Source organism: Colias eurytheme, chromosome 29 (assembly GCF_061535395.1).
Source record: "Colias eurytheme isolate Ceu_HAF_F1 chromosome 29, ilColEury1 Martin Lab GWU primary, whole genome shotgun sequence".
Lineage (NCBI taxonomy): Eukaryota > Metazoa > Arthropoda > Insecta > Lepidoptera > Pieridae > Colias > Colias eurytheme.
Genome location: NC_143008.1, coordinates 1,459,942 through 1,476,728, shown reverse-complemented (window position 1 = coordinate 1,476,728; position 16,787 = coordinate 1,459,942). Strand labels below are relative to the sequence as shown.

Genomic DNA, 16,787 nt, shown 5'->3' with positions numbered 1-16,787 from the left:
CTCTCTTCTAGAAAATTTGTGTCTGCGACTTAAATCTATTCCTTTGTTCTTCGGTGAGGGTTTTAAAAGTAGCTTTGACTTTACTTCCAAAAAAGTTATCAGCCAACCGGCTTTTTAATTGATCAAAATGACCTCGTATTGCATGATCCATCTCCAGAATGGTGAAGCTGTCACTTTCTAATAGCAATATCACTTTAGTGAATTCAGGCAAGAAGAAAAGGTAACAGTCATCAGTGTCTTAACACTCCCATACATTTATTTTTTCTATGACATTTCTATGCTTTAAAAAGTTTTTCCACATTGCAGTAGATGTCGCTGTCTTAAATTTCATTCACGTCTACATAACTATACCTCTTTATAGCACACCTTCAATTACCGTTCCGCATTACGCAGATCGTTATTATGAATGTAAATACTTGAAAATTAGTTATAAACATAAATAAGTATTCGTGGTAGAAAAATCTAATACGGGGTGGCCCAGAAAGACCGAAGTGGTGTGAATTCCTTATAACTTTTTTATTATAATTTTTTTTTTCTTTTCTTTTCAGTATTTTGTAAAGAAGACTTGGATAATTTATAATGGAGCAATACACAATTGAACAACGTGCCCAAATTGTTGAAATTTACTTTTCAAATCAACGGTCCATTGTGTTGACTCAGCGTGCATACCGTCGTCAATTTAATGTGCGGGTTGCACCCTCTCAGTCAACAATAAACCGTCTGGTTGCAAATTTTCGAGAACGAGGAGCAGTAAGGAACCTTCCTGGTCCCGGCAGACACCGAACTGTTCACACGGCTGACAATATTCAAGTGGTACAGGAGAGTATTCGGGAGGATCCAGAAACATCAACCAGGAGACGTTCGTCACAACTGGGCCTCTCAAGAACGTCGCTGCAGCGAATTTTGCACACCATAGGATTGTTTCCATACAAAATTCAACTTGTCCAAGAATTGAAACCAACAGATTACCAGCAACGACTTGACTATGCAATTTATTTCCAGCAAAAAGCACAAGAGAATCCAAATTTTATTCATAACTTAATAATGAGTGACGAAGCCCATTTTCAATTAAATGGGTTCGTTAACAAGCAAAACTGTAGGATATGGGCTACGGAAAACCCGAGAGTACTTCATCAACGACAATTGCACCCAGTTAAGTGTACCGTTTGGTGCGGTGTTTCTTCAGAAAGGATCATTGGCCCATTTTTTTTTTAAATGAACAAGGTGTCGCCATTTCCGTCAATGGTGATCGATATCGGGCCATGTTGCAAAATTTTGTAAGGCCAGCCGTGGAAAACCATCCGCAAATATGGTTCCAACAGGATGGAGCCACAGCGCACACTGCGAGGGCCACAATGACTCTTTTACGCGACATCTTTGGTGAAAGAATAATTTCTCGTAACAGCAATTTTAATTGGCCTCCGCGTTCCCCGGATTTAACCGCTCCAGACTGTTTTCTTTGGGGCTATTTAAAAGGAAAAGTTTATGTTAATAAGCCTAGGACTATTGAGGAGTTAAAAACCAATATTCGAGAAGAAATTAACAACATACCACCGGAAGTTTTGCGAAAGGTCATGGAAAATGTGTTGGAAAGAGCACATTTGTGCGAAGCAGAATATGGCCACCACTTGCGGGATATCATTTTTAATAACTAATCCAAAAATATTCCCCATAAATTTAATGTATTTAAAAAAAAAAAAATTAAAAAAATATCTCTTAAATAAAAAGTTATAAGCAATTCACACCACTTCGGTCTTTCTGGGCCACCTTGTAATTTAATAATGAGGTATTTGTTTTACATAACTAAGTTGTTATTTTCTTCATATTTGCTTGTTTTTTGATAATAAATACTGAGAATAGAAACGCTAAGCCGCCATGTTGTTTCCAGAAATATGTCAGTCAAGTTTCAACTGTCAATGTCATTCCGTTTTGTTGATCCGTGAATGTGCTCCGTTTGTGTTTTTATGATTTTTTAAACAACTGCTTCATCCCTGGACCCCGACGACTTCGCCTATTACGCTGGACTTACGCCTGTTAACCTGGACCCCGATTTGCCTGACGATTTGTACACTGTTGATCTGGATATTATGGCTGCTTCCGAGAGAGGTTGTTGTGTGCCGAGATGCGGTAAAACTCGTAAGTAATTATTGATGAATTTCCATGATATTAAGTACAAAATACAGCCACATAATTATGGTGCTTATGTGTCCAAAACTGATTTATAATATCACCTAAATGAGACCGCTTGTATTCACTAACCACTGTAGATGAGTATTCTCTTCTAATTAATTTATGTTTTTTAGGCAAAGATGATACAGTACTCCATTCATTTCCTAATCCAGACAAAGATATGGACAGATATCTTGAATGGACTAGAGCAGTTGGAATCAGTATATTGTCTTTGGATCCCCAGTATGTGTACAGAAACCGTCGAGTGTGCCATGCGCATTTTGAAAAAAAATATTTGACATGGACTAGAAGACTGAGCCCTGATGCAGTTCCCACTTTATTCTTGCCAGGTAAGAATGTATATATATATGTACCACCACCACTTCAGTACTCCAAAGCGACTATACGGATACTTTTCAGGATATTTCAAGCACATAGCAAGTATTGTTGGAGCAAAAATGATATCTATCTGGTTTCTAAAATATTAGACTTTATGTCCTATATGTTAAGGTTTATTTTATTAAGTATTTTTAAATTATACTCTAACAGTTAATAGAGTTTTGCATTTTTTATTTTTTTTACAGTATCTGAATTGGTTAGAGGTCCGTTAATGGAAATAACAAATAGGAGTGATATTGCATTATTGGATGCTGCATTACCCCCCAGTTCAAGAGAATTGGAAACTGCTGGAGTTCCACTAATTGACACAATAAACAGGAAACAAAATAGTTCATTGGATACTGCATTACCTTCCACTTCTAGAGGTATTTATAAAAATTATTTTAGCAAGAAAAGCAAGTTCATTTTAATAATTGAAAGTTTTGGTCATTTTGCTTATACTGTACGGTTTCTTGAAAATGTAACTACAAACAGTAGACATTTGCTATAACCCAGAGACAGTTTTTTACCTAGAGTTTTGTATCTCTATTGTAACCAATTTTAATTATAATTAAGTATTTGCTAAGAGGCTTTTTGTGAATTTATTTTAGAGGCAAGCTGTTTCTCCTAAACACAGGTTGCCCAGTAACCTAGCTAGGGAAACATTGGCTTGTATAAATTGTTTTGGTAGCCTTTTATTTATATAATTTTACATGAATATTAATTGTATATTGTATATTATATTACAGGAGAACCATCATCTAAAGACTCAGAAGAACCCAAGATAACATTAAAAAATCAAAAATTGCCTAAGAAAACCCCTATGTTTGACCAAAAAACATTAATTAAGGCTGTTAATAAGCTCCAAATAAAAAAAGAAAATTATGCAACAAGACTTAAGAAGGCATTGAACTTGTCTGAAAACAAAACATTTCAGAATACCATAAAACAATTTACTGCCTTAGCTGCTATGTTCACGTTAATGCAGTTTCGTGAAACTGGTAAAAATAAAATGGGACGGAGATTTACAGAGCCTGAGAAAATCATGGCACTGAGCTTATACAAAAGAAGCCCTAGGACTTACAGGTGGCTGCAAAAAATTTTTGTCTTGCCATCTGCTATGACACTCAGCAGATTAATAGCGCGAGCCAATTTAAAACCAGGGATCAACGAAAACCTCTTTGAACAATTAAAAAAAAGAGTGGATAAAATGAAAGCAGATGACAAACTTTGCATTTTATTATTTGACGAAATTTCTATTGCACCACATTTTGACTACAATCAAAGAAGAGATGAAATTTCAGGCTTCCTAAACAATGGGGAGTCAAGACAAATGAAAATGGCTGACCATGCTCTTGTGTTCTTGATAAGAGGAGTTCAAAAAAACTACAAACAACCCATTTCCTACACATTTTGTTCGGGCAGCACAAACTCAGCTGAACTAGCAAGACAAATAAAAGTAGTGATACGAAAACTGCATAGCGTAGGACTACAATATGTTCTAGCTACTGTATGTGACCAAGGTGCATCCAACGTCAGTGCGATAAACACTCTCATTCAGGAGACAAGGGCAGATTATTCAAGGAAAAATAAAGAATTGCGAAGAGAAATTTTTGAAGTAGATGACAAAGAGGTGATTCCTTTATACGACCCGCCTCATTTAATAAAGGGAATCAGAAATAATTTGATGAACAAAAACTTGGTATGTGCTATAAATGGCTCTACAAAAGTGGCAAAATGGGAACATGTAGTCCAACTATATGAAGAAGACCCAGCATATAAAGGGATAAGACTTGTGAATAAACTAACTGATCGACACATTAATCCTGATAAATTTCAAAAAATGAAAGTAAAATATGCAACACAAGTATTGAGTCAAAAAGTTGCAGTTACTATGGGATTTTTAGCAGGTAGTTAATTTTCGAAACATTCCATAAACTATTTATATCTGTCGGAAAAATCCTCTGTAGCTGAGTGGTTAATACATCTAAATCAACACAGTTTTCTAAACTTAGCCAGCAATTTTGGCGAACCCTTTATTCATCACCTTATTTTTTTTTGTTTTTCAGAAAGGAACATACTCCCATCTGAGTGTACACAAACTGCTGATGTCATCCTGTTTTTTGATGAACTTTTTGACTCTCTAAATGGGAGTTATGATAACTCGAAGAAAAGGTCTGGAAAAACGCTATTGACACCAGTAACACCAAAATCAGAACATGGCACCGTTTGGTCAAAAGCTAAAATAGTGTTAAGCTCAATGAAATTTGTAAATAATAATAGTAAAACACAGGACAAGCAGGTCACAGTGCCAACGATAAATAATTGGTTACGTACTATAAATAATGTGGAGTACCTCATAGAAATACTTTCAAAAAAATATAACATTAAATCTGTGTGGATGAGGCATTTCAATCAAGATCCTCTAGAGAATTTCTTTGGGTTGATTCGAAGCCATGGGTGCAGAAACACTAACACTACTGTAACTGGCTTCGAATCGTCTTTTGCTGCATTATTAATTAATAATTTAAGTGGCCAGCACTCACCTGGCGCCAACTGTGAGGAAGATAGTTGCCAAACAATGTTTAAATCAATGGGATCTTTGTTTAAACATGCTGAAAATAAGTCCATGCCCACAGTTACAATCGATTTGGAGAATGAAGTAGATAATATAGATTTTGAGGTGAAAAAAAATAACCCCAGAATATTAGCCACATTACAATACGTAACAGGTTATTTATTAAGAAAAGCAAAAATAAACTGTTATAATAAATAAACTTTTAAAAATTGTAAAAAATGTAAAGATTGTTTTTATGACAAAAATAATATAAGTGATTTTTTGAAAATAAGAGAATATAAAAAGGGAAAATCATATCTAACATATCCTAATAATGATTTAGTAATGCTTTTTTTAAAAATACAAGATATAATCACATTTTATTTAAAAAACCAATCTATAAATGTAAACATAAAAACATTTTTAAAAACGTTAATGTATGTAGATCTTGATTTTAAATTATTTGATTGCGAAAACCACAAATCGCAAACAATTGAATACATGTTGGAGCTGTCCTGCAAATTTTTCATTTGTAACTGATGCCGAGATATTATGCGTTTGATATATAACATGTCTAACAAAAAGTGTTGTGTCCCGGGATGTATTAACAGCAAAGGTTCGTCTAACAATTCACTTATGTAATATGTAGTAAAAACAAATCCTTTCTATTAGTATTGCGCCTCTATTGATAATATTTTTGGTTATTTTAGGTACGAAGGAGTACCCTTTGCATAAGTTTCCAAATCCTGAGAGGAAAGTTTTGTTCAACACATGGGTTTACGCTATCGGCGGTGACATACTACAACTAAAAAATGAGCACATTTTCAAATACCGTCGTGTATGCCACTTACACTTCGAGGAAAAATATTTGTGTCGAAACAATCGTCTCAGTCATATAGCTGTTCCCACTAAAAATATGCCAGGTGAGTAATGAATAACATTGAATAGGATATTTTTTAGGAACGTAATAATATACTCAACTCAACTCAGATTGGTATTATACTCAGTTTCTACAGAACATACATTTTCATGTTTGACTACTGCCTTAGACTTTAAATTATAGGATAATTGTTTTTCCAGTTGCCAAATTTTTTATACATGATCTACTCGTGAAATAGAACAACTTTAGCAAAAAATATTGGTCGATCTGTGAAAAAATTTTTGGCCTTTCCCTACTACTTGTGTCGGTCACATGACTTCTACATACAAAATTAAAACACAGTAAATGAAAGTTATAAATTTCTTTATTTTCAGGACTTGCATCAATAATCACTCAAAGAGAACCTTTGAAGTGTATTCAAAGAAAAGAGGCAGAACCGTCTACATCTAAAGGTACATTTTTTACAAGATTTTCAAAAGTGAAATTCACTATAAGGTTTAAGGTTTAAAGACATTTATTCCCATTAAGACAATAAGTCACTTACATGAGAAACTTAATTTTAAACATAGGTATGTATAAAAAATAACATTCGTTAGTTAAATATTTAGAGTAGATTATAATTACATTAGTTAAGTTAGGTTAGGTACCTACTCATTCATTGCATTCAAAGTTTGAGCGTGTGGTCTTCCAGGATGTGTTTCGATAATTGTTTTTTGAATATAATGAATGAGTTTACACTTTTCAATTTGCTTGGCAATCCGTTATAGAAACGTGCTCCCTCGTATGTTGCCGTTCGCCTTCCATAATTCGTTCGGATCTTCGGGAGGGCAAGATAGCTAGCTCGTCTATTAGGATAGTGGCGATTTGATGTTGAGAATAAAATATTTGTCACTATTCGATTAAATAGTTTTGGAAATTGCCTAAAGCTTGTTTCTACAGAACATACATTTCATGTTTCACTACTGCTTTGGACTGTAAATTATAGGTTAACTAGCTGTCCACCTGCGACTTCGTTCATGTGGAATTCTGTTAAATCACGTGTCCCTGTACTATCCCACGGGAACATGACACCGGGATAAAAATATCTTATGTCCTTTCTTCCGGTCTAGACAACGTCTATGCCAAATTACATCAAAATTGGTTCAGTAGTTTAGGCGTGAAAGACAGACAGACAGAGTTTCTTTCGCATTTATAATATTAGTATAGATTATTTTTCCAGTTGCCAAATTTTGTATGATCTACTCGTGAAATAGAACAACTTTAGCAAAAAATATTGGTCGATCTGTGAAAAAATTTTTGGCCTTCCCCTACTACTTGTGTCGGTCACATGACTTCTACATACAAAATTAAAACACAGTAAATGAAAGTTATTTTGTATGTATTTTCAGGACTTGAATCAACAATCACTCAAAGAGAACCTTTGAAGTGTATTCAAAGAAAAGAGACAGAACCGTCTACATCAAAAGGTACATTTTTTACAAGATTTTTAAAAGTTAAATTAAATTTAGTTCACAAAATTATACCTACTTAGAATATAAAATAAAAATATTACAAGTTACAATAGTCAAAATTATAATGAAAATAACCCACCCCTCACCGTTCCCGGTGCAAAGGTTCACAAAATCAATAGATATTTAGTTTATTTTTACTTTTTCTGGTTAACAATGAAATGATCCTCAGATGAAAACAATGATCACACCAAAGTAATGGTTGTAGATTTGGCATAGAACTTGTAATAGAGTTATTAAACAATATTGATATTTGTGTAAAATGTTGTTTCAGAAACTGTGACTTCTCATGCCCAGCTTTCTCAGGATTTGACCCCACTGCTCCCAGTATCAGCTGATAAAATTATGCCTGCAAATGTTGAAGTAAAAGAAAATATTGGTAGGTAATATTAAATTACACAATGCCTTAATTAACTCAACAGAGTGGTCAGCTTTAATCTCGTCAAGAGCTGACATTGTATTTAAAACAAGCATTAAAGGGTGTATATGCTATTCAGTCTGTGTTCTATTTTATCTTTAAAAAAACTGCAAAAAAGAGGATGTTAGGTTACTAATTGTTTTTTACTAGATGAGGTATTCTTCATAGGCATACTGAGTATTTTCATGAAATGATATAAATTTCATGAAAATACTCCACATTGAAAATACTCCAATGGATGAAACATTAAAAAGATGATTAATAAATAACAAAAAATATTCAAAAAATTGTATTTTTATATTTCTTGGTCAATATTTCAGATTTTAAAATTCAAATTATTTTTATTTCCAGATTCTATTACTGTGTCGTCATCTGTACAATCTTCTGGATCAAAAATGTCCCACATACAAAAATTTTTACAAACAACTCACATTAATGAAAGTAAGTGCTATTGAATTTCATGTAGTTAATACCTATAGAGTGACCTAATACTATAGAGTTTAAATTTTCTTTGTGAATTTTTTTTATATTAGGTAATTCTTTTTATTTACAATTTTAAGTTTGTTTGTATTATTTTTCAGAGTGTAAAAAGATTGGAAAGTCTTTTCGTCAAAAGCGCTTGAAAAATGTTGCAGTGTCTGATGCAGAGCACGCCCTTTATAAGAAACTGCTTCAAGTTGTAGTGAGACTTAGCAAATGCCGCAACAAACTCAAGAAACAGACATTGAAAATCAAGATGCTACAAAGTATCACAAACAATCCTGAGTTTGTTAAAATTTTTGAAAACTTTTCAAGTGTAGCAAAAATATTTACTCTGTTGCAATTCAGAGAATCCAAGAAAAAGGATAAAGGACGTCGCTTCAGTTTACAAGAAAAAATTATGGCTTTGACAATATTAAAACAAAGTCCTAAAGCATATAGGTACTTACGAAAAATATTTGTATTGCCATCGCGCCAGACACTAATAAAATTGCTGCACACAGCGAATGTTAACGCTGGCATTAATAAAAATGTATTTCATCAAATAAAAAAAGCCACAGAAAAAATGAAAAAAACAGAGCACAAACTGTGCATAGTTTTATTCGATGAGATGTCACTAAAGCCAAATGTGACTTACAATGAGCGAAAAGATACAGTAAGTGGATTTGTTACCGATGGGGAAGAAATACAACCAGTGTTTGCAGACCATGCGCAAGTATTCATGGTTAGAGGACTAATAAAAAATTATAAACAGCCTGTTGCATACACATTTTCGCAATCTGCAACTAAAGGCCCTGAATTAGCCAAACAACTGAAACTAATTATTACGCAGTTACAGGAGGCTGGCCTTATTGTTGTGGGCACAGTCTGTGATCAGGGCACTAATAATGTAAACTGTATCAAATACATGTTGCAAGAGACAAGAGGTATTCTCTTAAGGAAATCGGAAGAACCTGTGGGGTATATTATTTTAGTAAATAACCAGGAGATCATTCCCTTGTACGACCCACCACATTTGATGAAATGTGTAAGAAATAATTTAATAACTAAAAATCTACAGTATAAAAAAGACAACAAAATTCTTATGGCAAAGTGGGAACACATAATTGCACTGCACCAAGAAAACCCAGGCTACAAAGGCATAAGACTGGTGCCAAAATTAACAGACTCCCACTGCATTCCCAGTAAAATTCCGAGGATGAAGGTGAAATTTGCTACGCAGCTGTTCAGCCAAACTGTAGCATCAAATATGGGCTACCTAGCAGGTAAATGGTCTTTAATACATTATGTTTTCAAGGTATATAAATATGTTTATTATACTCCATTTGGTTGAGTAGCTAACTAAAGATAAACAATCTTGATATGACTTTTTATTTAAAAACTCATTTTAAAAATAAAGTGCAGCTAAAATCTAAATAAAAATAATAACAGTTACTTATGCAATTGAACCATTATTTTAATCAGTAGTTTATTTGTTTAATACGTATTTGTGTAAAAAGTCCTACCAAGATTGTTTACCTTTAGTTAACTACCTAACCATGGAGTATAGTTATCTAGTACCCAAATTACAAGCAGGCAATACTTACTTTGGGACTAGATTACGTTGAGAGAATGTGTGAGGAATAATATTAATAATTTATTCCTTTTTTGCAGAAAAAGGAATAATCTCCGAAGATGCGCAAAGTACCGCGGACGTCATCTTGTTTTTTGATAAACTTTTCGACTCGCTGAACGGAAGCTATGGAAAAAGGAAGAAGCATAGCAAACCTCTTCTGGGACCTGCGACGCCTAACTCTGTACATCACAAAACCAGGACAGAGGCCAAAATATTTAAAAAAAATATGAAATTCGTAAACGCGAAATCCTCAAGTGTCGAGTATGTTCCCACATTAAATAACTGGGTATGGACACTAGAAGGTATTGAACTGCTTCTAAAAAAAATTGCTGCGAAATACGGAGTAACATCGGTTTGGTTGCGGCATCTGAATCAGGATCCAATAGAAAACTTTTTCGGATCAATAAGGAGCCAAGGATGCCGCAACGTTAACCCTACTCCAGATGGGTTTGAAGCAGCATTTAGCAGCTTATTAATAAATTTATCATTTAGCAGCTTATCTAGTGTCCATGCCCCTGGGGCAAATTGTGAGGTTGATAATTGCCACGCTTTGCATGAAGTACTCATCACAAGCGGGGGCTGCAAAGAACAATTAAATTGCGAGCTCAGTGAAATTCCTGATATAGAATTTACACCCCTTGAAGACAAAAGTGACCCCCGAATAGTCGGGGGGCTACAATATGTTAGCGGATATTTTATTAAAACCGCTAAGAAGAGAGTCTTCAAGGGTTGTAGTGAATGTAAAAAAAACTTGATGTCCAATCAGGAACATGAGTATCTAAAATATAGAGAATATGCAAATAAAAAATGGCTTTGCAGTCCCAGTGACTCTCTCCTAAATTGTGTCTCGAATCTGCAGGATATAAATTACGCAATTATTAAAATTTGTTTAGAAAAAAAATATTTGAAAGAGCTAATTAAAACAGTCATATTTATGCACATCCAATTTGACTTCATCAAATGTGAATTACACAAAGAAAAATTAATAGATTTTTTAATTAACATATCCTGCAGATTCTTCATTTATAATTACTGTAAAGAAATAAATAAAATATTAATAAATAGGAGAGAGTGTGATGATGATACAGATTCATATAAGTTGAAAGCGAAAAAATTATATATGAAATGCTTCAAAAGAAAAAAATAAATTTTACTAAAGGTTATCAGTGTTTTATTTATTGAAAAAACATTCTATAATCTTATATATAAAATTCTCGTGTCACAATGTTAGTCTGCATACTCCTCCGAAACGGGTGGACCGATTCTCATGAAATTTTCTGTGCATATCGGGTAAGTCTGAGAATCGGCCAACATCTATTTTTCATATGTACCACGGGCGAAGCCGGGGCGGGCCGCTAGTAATTAAATAAAATAAAGAAACAAAAAGCAACCTAGACCCAGTGACCATCGCTATGTGTAGGTAGGTGTGTATATATTGACGAATAGTTGCCAAAACCTGCGTCCAGAGGGCGCTACTTGACTTACTCAATTTGGTCGTCGAGTTGGACCTCTATTTCATATATAAAAAAAGTACTCTGTGATTCCATTCTCTCTATCTTATTATTCCTCAAAGTAATTTCCAAAAGTCAAATCATTTTAAAAATGATTTGACTTTTGGAAATTACTTTGAGGAATATAATATTATGAATTGTTAAGTGACCACCTGAGTAATTTGCTACACGGTCGTCGTATACCGATAGGTGGCGCTAGTTTCATCATTCTAAGTGATGACTCTATGCCCGTAAAAATAATGTACTCTGTGACAGTCATTCAGACCTTCTTTTTTACACTCTTCTTCAGCATTGAGTTCATTAACGTAGCAACCTTCTGAAATAAAATTCCAAAGCACTGTATGACTGTGATTTGGTCCTTTAACCAAAAAATAATATTAAACAGCAGGCCAACTATACACTAATCGATCTATAGCTGGCAAAAGTGACAACCATCTTGTAGGAACATGTCTTAGCAGTTCTTTGTACTCGATTTGAGCAAATTCAAAACACTCCTTTAACTTTTTAAAACTGACGAACTAAATTTACTATAAATTTTCATGATGATGCTTTCTACGTCGACATCAAGACCATTCAAGGCATACTTTATGCAATTATTTATTATATGGCAGTAATAAATTAGCTTTAAAAACGTGCGCGTTTTCCGTTTTAGCTTTTGATACAAAGAATTATGTATGCCGAAATTCACTGAGGCATTATCTGCACTGTATGCACTGATTTGATTAATGCTGAGGCTAGATTCAGCAGTGATTTTTGTAAGGCATTGATATACAGTGGTGGACTTTTAAGTTTTAATTAGAAACACGTAACACGATGGAGTAGTCATCAAATTTATTTACATTTGTGTATTATAACGTACTAGGTTTCCGCCCGCGGCTTCGCCCGCGCAGTCAAAGAAAAACCAGCATAGTTCCCGTTCCCGTGGGATTTCCAGGATTGCGTCATTTTCCCGGGATAAAAAGTAGCCTATGTCCTTTCTCGGGTAGCAAAATGTCTCCATACCAAATTTCATGAAAATTGGTTTAGTAGTTTAGGCGTGATTGAGTAACACACAGACAGAGTTACTTTCGCATTTATAATATTAGTATGGATTAGAGATTAAGCATTATTTCATTTGTAATAGAACACCCGTTCATCTAGTTTTATAAGAAACTAGAGGTCCGCCCCGGCTTCGCCCGTGATACCTACATATTTCGCAATAAAAGGTAGTATATATTTTTTTCCTACAAATATTTGCACCGTTTTTTAAACATTCCATCCAAAAGTTTCTGAAAATTAATCTCATTTCTTTTTTTTGCAAATTAAGTCAACGATTTAACTCGGCTCCAATTTTTACATTTATGTTTTTGGTGGGATTTGTTTATACCTTGATCTCGTGTTTTCTAGCTTTTTCATTAAGTATTCCACGGCTAGTTCCATCCATTTAATGCCAACTGTATGTTATTTCATTTACAATGACATAAGGAATTGGAAATATTCACATTTATCATACTTCTTCATTCGTGTGGTTTTGACATTCGCAATAAGATACAAGATTCATCATCTATAAACTCATTGTTTCGCATTAATTGCGTCTTTTGAACGACTAGGCTCCGTAAGTTGGTCCCGTTTGCACATAATTTACTACAACGATATACCGAGTGGATGCCTTTTACATTACATACTACGATAATTATTAATATAAACTAAATTAGACAATTATGTGTAGATTTTATATGACTCCTCTAGAGGTTTTGTAGCGTATTTTTAACTAGGTACTATATATTGGGATAGTCAATTGTTTGGTACAGAATAGTCGGTCGCGACAAACAGTCTTGACAATTAATATTTTATTAAAACAATTTCGTACTTTTTAGTCCATTGAAAAGGTACATTTGGGGTCGCGTTTTCTAGAGGACGCAATTTTATTTTTTTGATGTGTAGGGGGGGGTCAGTGTGAAGCTATCACCAAGTTTGTGGGGTCGCCACCCTTGTCCCACGGCCGCCATCTTGAAAAGAGCGGTTGATATGATTTTAACGATATAACTCTTAAACTATTTATGTGATAAAAAAACATTGTTAGCATTATTTATTGCAAATTAAATTCTCTACAACTATAGTTCGTAACTTTTTGTCGTAGTCTAAAAGCAGGGCTGAAATGTTCTCGGGGAGCGGTATTACAGGACTGGGCAGTTGCGGCCGATCTGTCGGTTCTAAATCGTGGGTCTGAACTAACCTGTGTGAGGCAAAGAGGTGGATCCATCGTAGACGTCACGTTTGCCAGCCCCTCTCTTGCACGGCGAATCGAGGATTGGAGGGTCGTTACCGATGTGGAGACGCTGTCGGAACATCGCTATATTCGCTTCAGCGTCTCTGCGCCCTCGATGGCCTCCAGTTCGTCTCCGTGTGTGCGTGGCGTGGCGTCCGCGCTGGGCGCTTCGGAGCCTCGACAGGGATCTTCTGATCGAGGCCGACATAGTGCAGTCGTGGATACCTACGCCCCAGGGGGACTCAGATGAAGAAGAGACAGCATGGCTGGCAAACGCCATGATGCAGGTTGGCGACGCGTCTATGCCTAGAGCCCGCTCAACTCCGCGCAGACGTCGGATGTACTGGTGGTCTGCCGAAATCGCCCAGCTGCGCACTTCCTGTGTGGCTGCGAGGCGGGCGTACACTAGACACCGGCGCCGGAGATGGCGCGATGAGGAAGAGGAAACGGGATTATTCGCTGCTTATAGGGAGTGTGTGACCGCTCTGCAGGAGGCAATCGGCAGCGCCAAGGACCGGGCCTGGGACGAGATGCTTGAGGGCCTAAACCGAGAACCGTGGGGTCGGCCGTACAAGCGGGTAAGGCAGAAGCTTCGCCCGTGGGCCCCTCCCCTGTCTCAGTCCCTCGAGCCTCGTTTACTGGAACAGATTGTGGTAACCCTGTTCCCAGAGAGGGGAAGAGATGCCCTGATAACGGCGGCGACGTCTGATGAACAGGAAGACTCCGCAGGTACATCTGTTCCAGATGTCACCCGAGATGAAGTAGAGACAGCGGTGGGGCGACTTAAGGAGAAGAACACCGCTCTTGGCCCTGACGGAATCCCTGGTCGGGCTTGGGTGCTGGCGATGGAGGCTCTCGGACCCCGTGTAGAGCGGCTATTTTAAGCCTGCCTTCGGCAGCGCCAATTTCCCCGCAGGTGGAAGACCGGGAATTTGGTCCTGCTGAGGAAGGATGGGCGCCCGCAGAATTCACCCACTGCTTATAGGCCTATTGTATTGCTTGACGAGGTGAGCAAGCTTTTTGAGCGCGTTTTCGCAGCTCGCCTCGTCAACCATTTAGAGGGAATAGGTCCAGACCTCAGCAGCAATCAATTCGGCTTTCGCCGAGGTAGGTCTACGCTCGATGCTATATCGCGTGTGAGGGCGACTGTGGAGAGCGCAACTGAGAACGGCGAGGTTGTTCTGGCGGTGTCCTTGGATATCGCCAATGCCTTCAACACCCTGCCGTGGGACAGGATTCTAGATGCTCTCCACTTTCACCGCGTTCCGGAATATATGATGCGCCTACTGCGATCATATCTTTCGGACAGGGCTGTGGCGTATCCTACTCAGGAAGGGTGGAGCGAGAGGAGGGTGTCGAGCGGTGTTCCACAGGGTTCAGTCCTTGGACCTCTCCTGTGGAACATTGGATACGACTGGGTCCTGCGCGCCGCAAATCTCCCAGGTGTCGGCATTTCAACCACTATTTTCAAGATGGCGGCCGTGGGACAAGGGTGGCGACCCCACAAACTTGGTTTTAGCTTCACACTGACCCCCCCTACACATCCAAAAAATAAAATTGCGTCCTCTAAAAAACGCAAGATTAGGCCTAAAAAATGTAACATTTCAATGGACCATTTATGTTATAAATAATAACCTCATTAATCTTTATTTTTAGTATGTTCTTTTCAAACTTTCATCGATGTTTTGTTTTTTTTTAATTTATTGACATGACTATTTTAATTATATTGACAGATTTATACACTTAACAACTAAAAATAATTTTATTATTGTGACTTAGCTAGAGTGGGACGCCGCGGCCTCGGACGGATAAATATCAAAATATGCGCAGTAGGTCGGTAGTTCACTAGGATTTATCTCTGTTATAAGATTGTCTCGATGCCTTAGATCATTTACTTAATGATCTAAGCTCGATGCCAATCAAATAGGGTTCAACGAAATTTACGTATTTAGTGTTTTGCGTTTCCTCGCCTTTGTGTGGTTTGTACCGAGCCGGGGACGCGGTTGCCAGCGGACACTAGCCGATAGTCCCGCGCATTCGATACAAGTTACACGCAACGGATAAATGATAAGTAAAAAGGTATTGATATGGTATTAGCGCGGAAGTGGCACCTAGAATGTTGCTAATTAGCCACATTCCTTACTTGTCTGTTTCGCTCACAATAATTGAATCATACCATCTCACTTTGACGTCTCATCGTGTGTGACTGTCGTTTTTGTGGGTCGACTTTGATTGATCTGCAACTTTTTACTTATATATATCATAGTATAGAGCTGGTACCGTGTGACTCGTGCAGGGGCTACCTCGTCTCGGTGCACGCAGCATTGTTAAAGTGTTAAAGTGCAATTATTAAGTTTCGAATACGTCTGACGTACCTAAGATAAGTGAGTAGAATAAACAGGTTTTTGAACCTTCACCGTCTACTAATCGTACCCTTTCATCAAACCCTTGTGATCACTATATGCCAAACTAAATAACCTTTGATCTCGAATACATTATATTTTTTCAAATCTTCTGAGAGTATTTTTAAAATTTCACTTACTTATCATGTAATATAATTAACGTACATTCCATTTTATTCTTAATTAGGCTTACGCTTGTTACTGGAACAATTATTTATATATGGAGCTTAAAATCACTTCTAAAGACATCACTTCCTTGGCATGTATACAAGCATGTGATGCGCAAATAAATGAACGAGTCATAAGTGGAGCGAGTGCGAGCGAGATAGCAATATAGCAAAATGTGTGAATGCAAGCGAGAAACTATAGTCGGAAATTATGATACCTTCATTTATTGGCACGAATTTATAAGTGAGATAATGAAACGTCAATTGACAACATTTCATTTTTTATAAGGCCATGACAGAAAAAACCGTTTCTTTATTTTGCTCTTGCGATTACAGAAAAAAATTATTTCATTTTTTAATCGCATATTTTAAGAGAAATTAAATAAAAACGATAAATGCGATGATGACGTCATACATACGGAGAAATAAAAATTTGCCTAAGCCTAATTTAAAA

General features: G+C 36.5%; 1 protein-coding gene across 1 annotated transcript; it reads left to right on the top strand.

Moving 5' to 3' along the window:
• Positions 1-4,319: 4,319 nt before the first annotated feature.
• On the top strand, positions 4,320-15,576 carry LOC149896044 (uncharacterized). The gene is made up of 12 exons (XM_090118364.1): positions 4,320-4,457; positions 4,617-4,722; positions 5,815-6,027; positions 6,359-6,436; positions 7,373-7,450; positions 7,767-7,871; positions 8,262-8,351; positions 8,492-9,655; positions 10,044-10,687; positions 13,764-14,638; positions 14,681-15,245; positions 15,544-15,576. The coding sequence occupies exons 2-12, from the start codon at positions 4,695-4,697 to the stop codon at positions 15,574-15,576; spliced, it is 3,873 nt and encodes a 1,290-aa protein (XP_089974490.1). The 5' UTR covers positions 4,320-4,457; positions 4,617-4,694.
• The last annotated feature ends 1,211 nt before the right edge of the window (positions 15,577-16,787 follow it).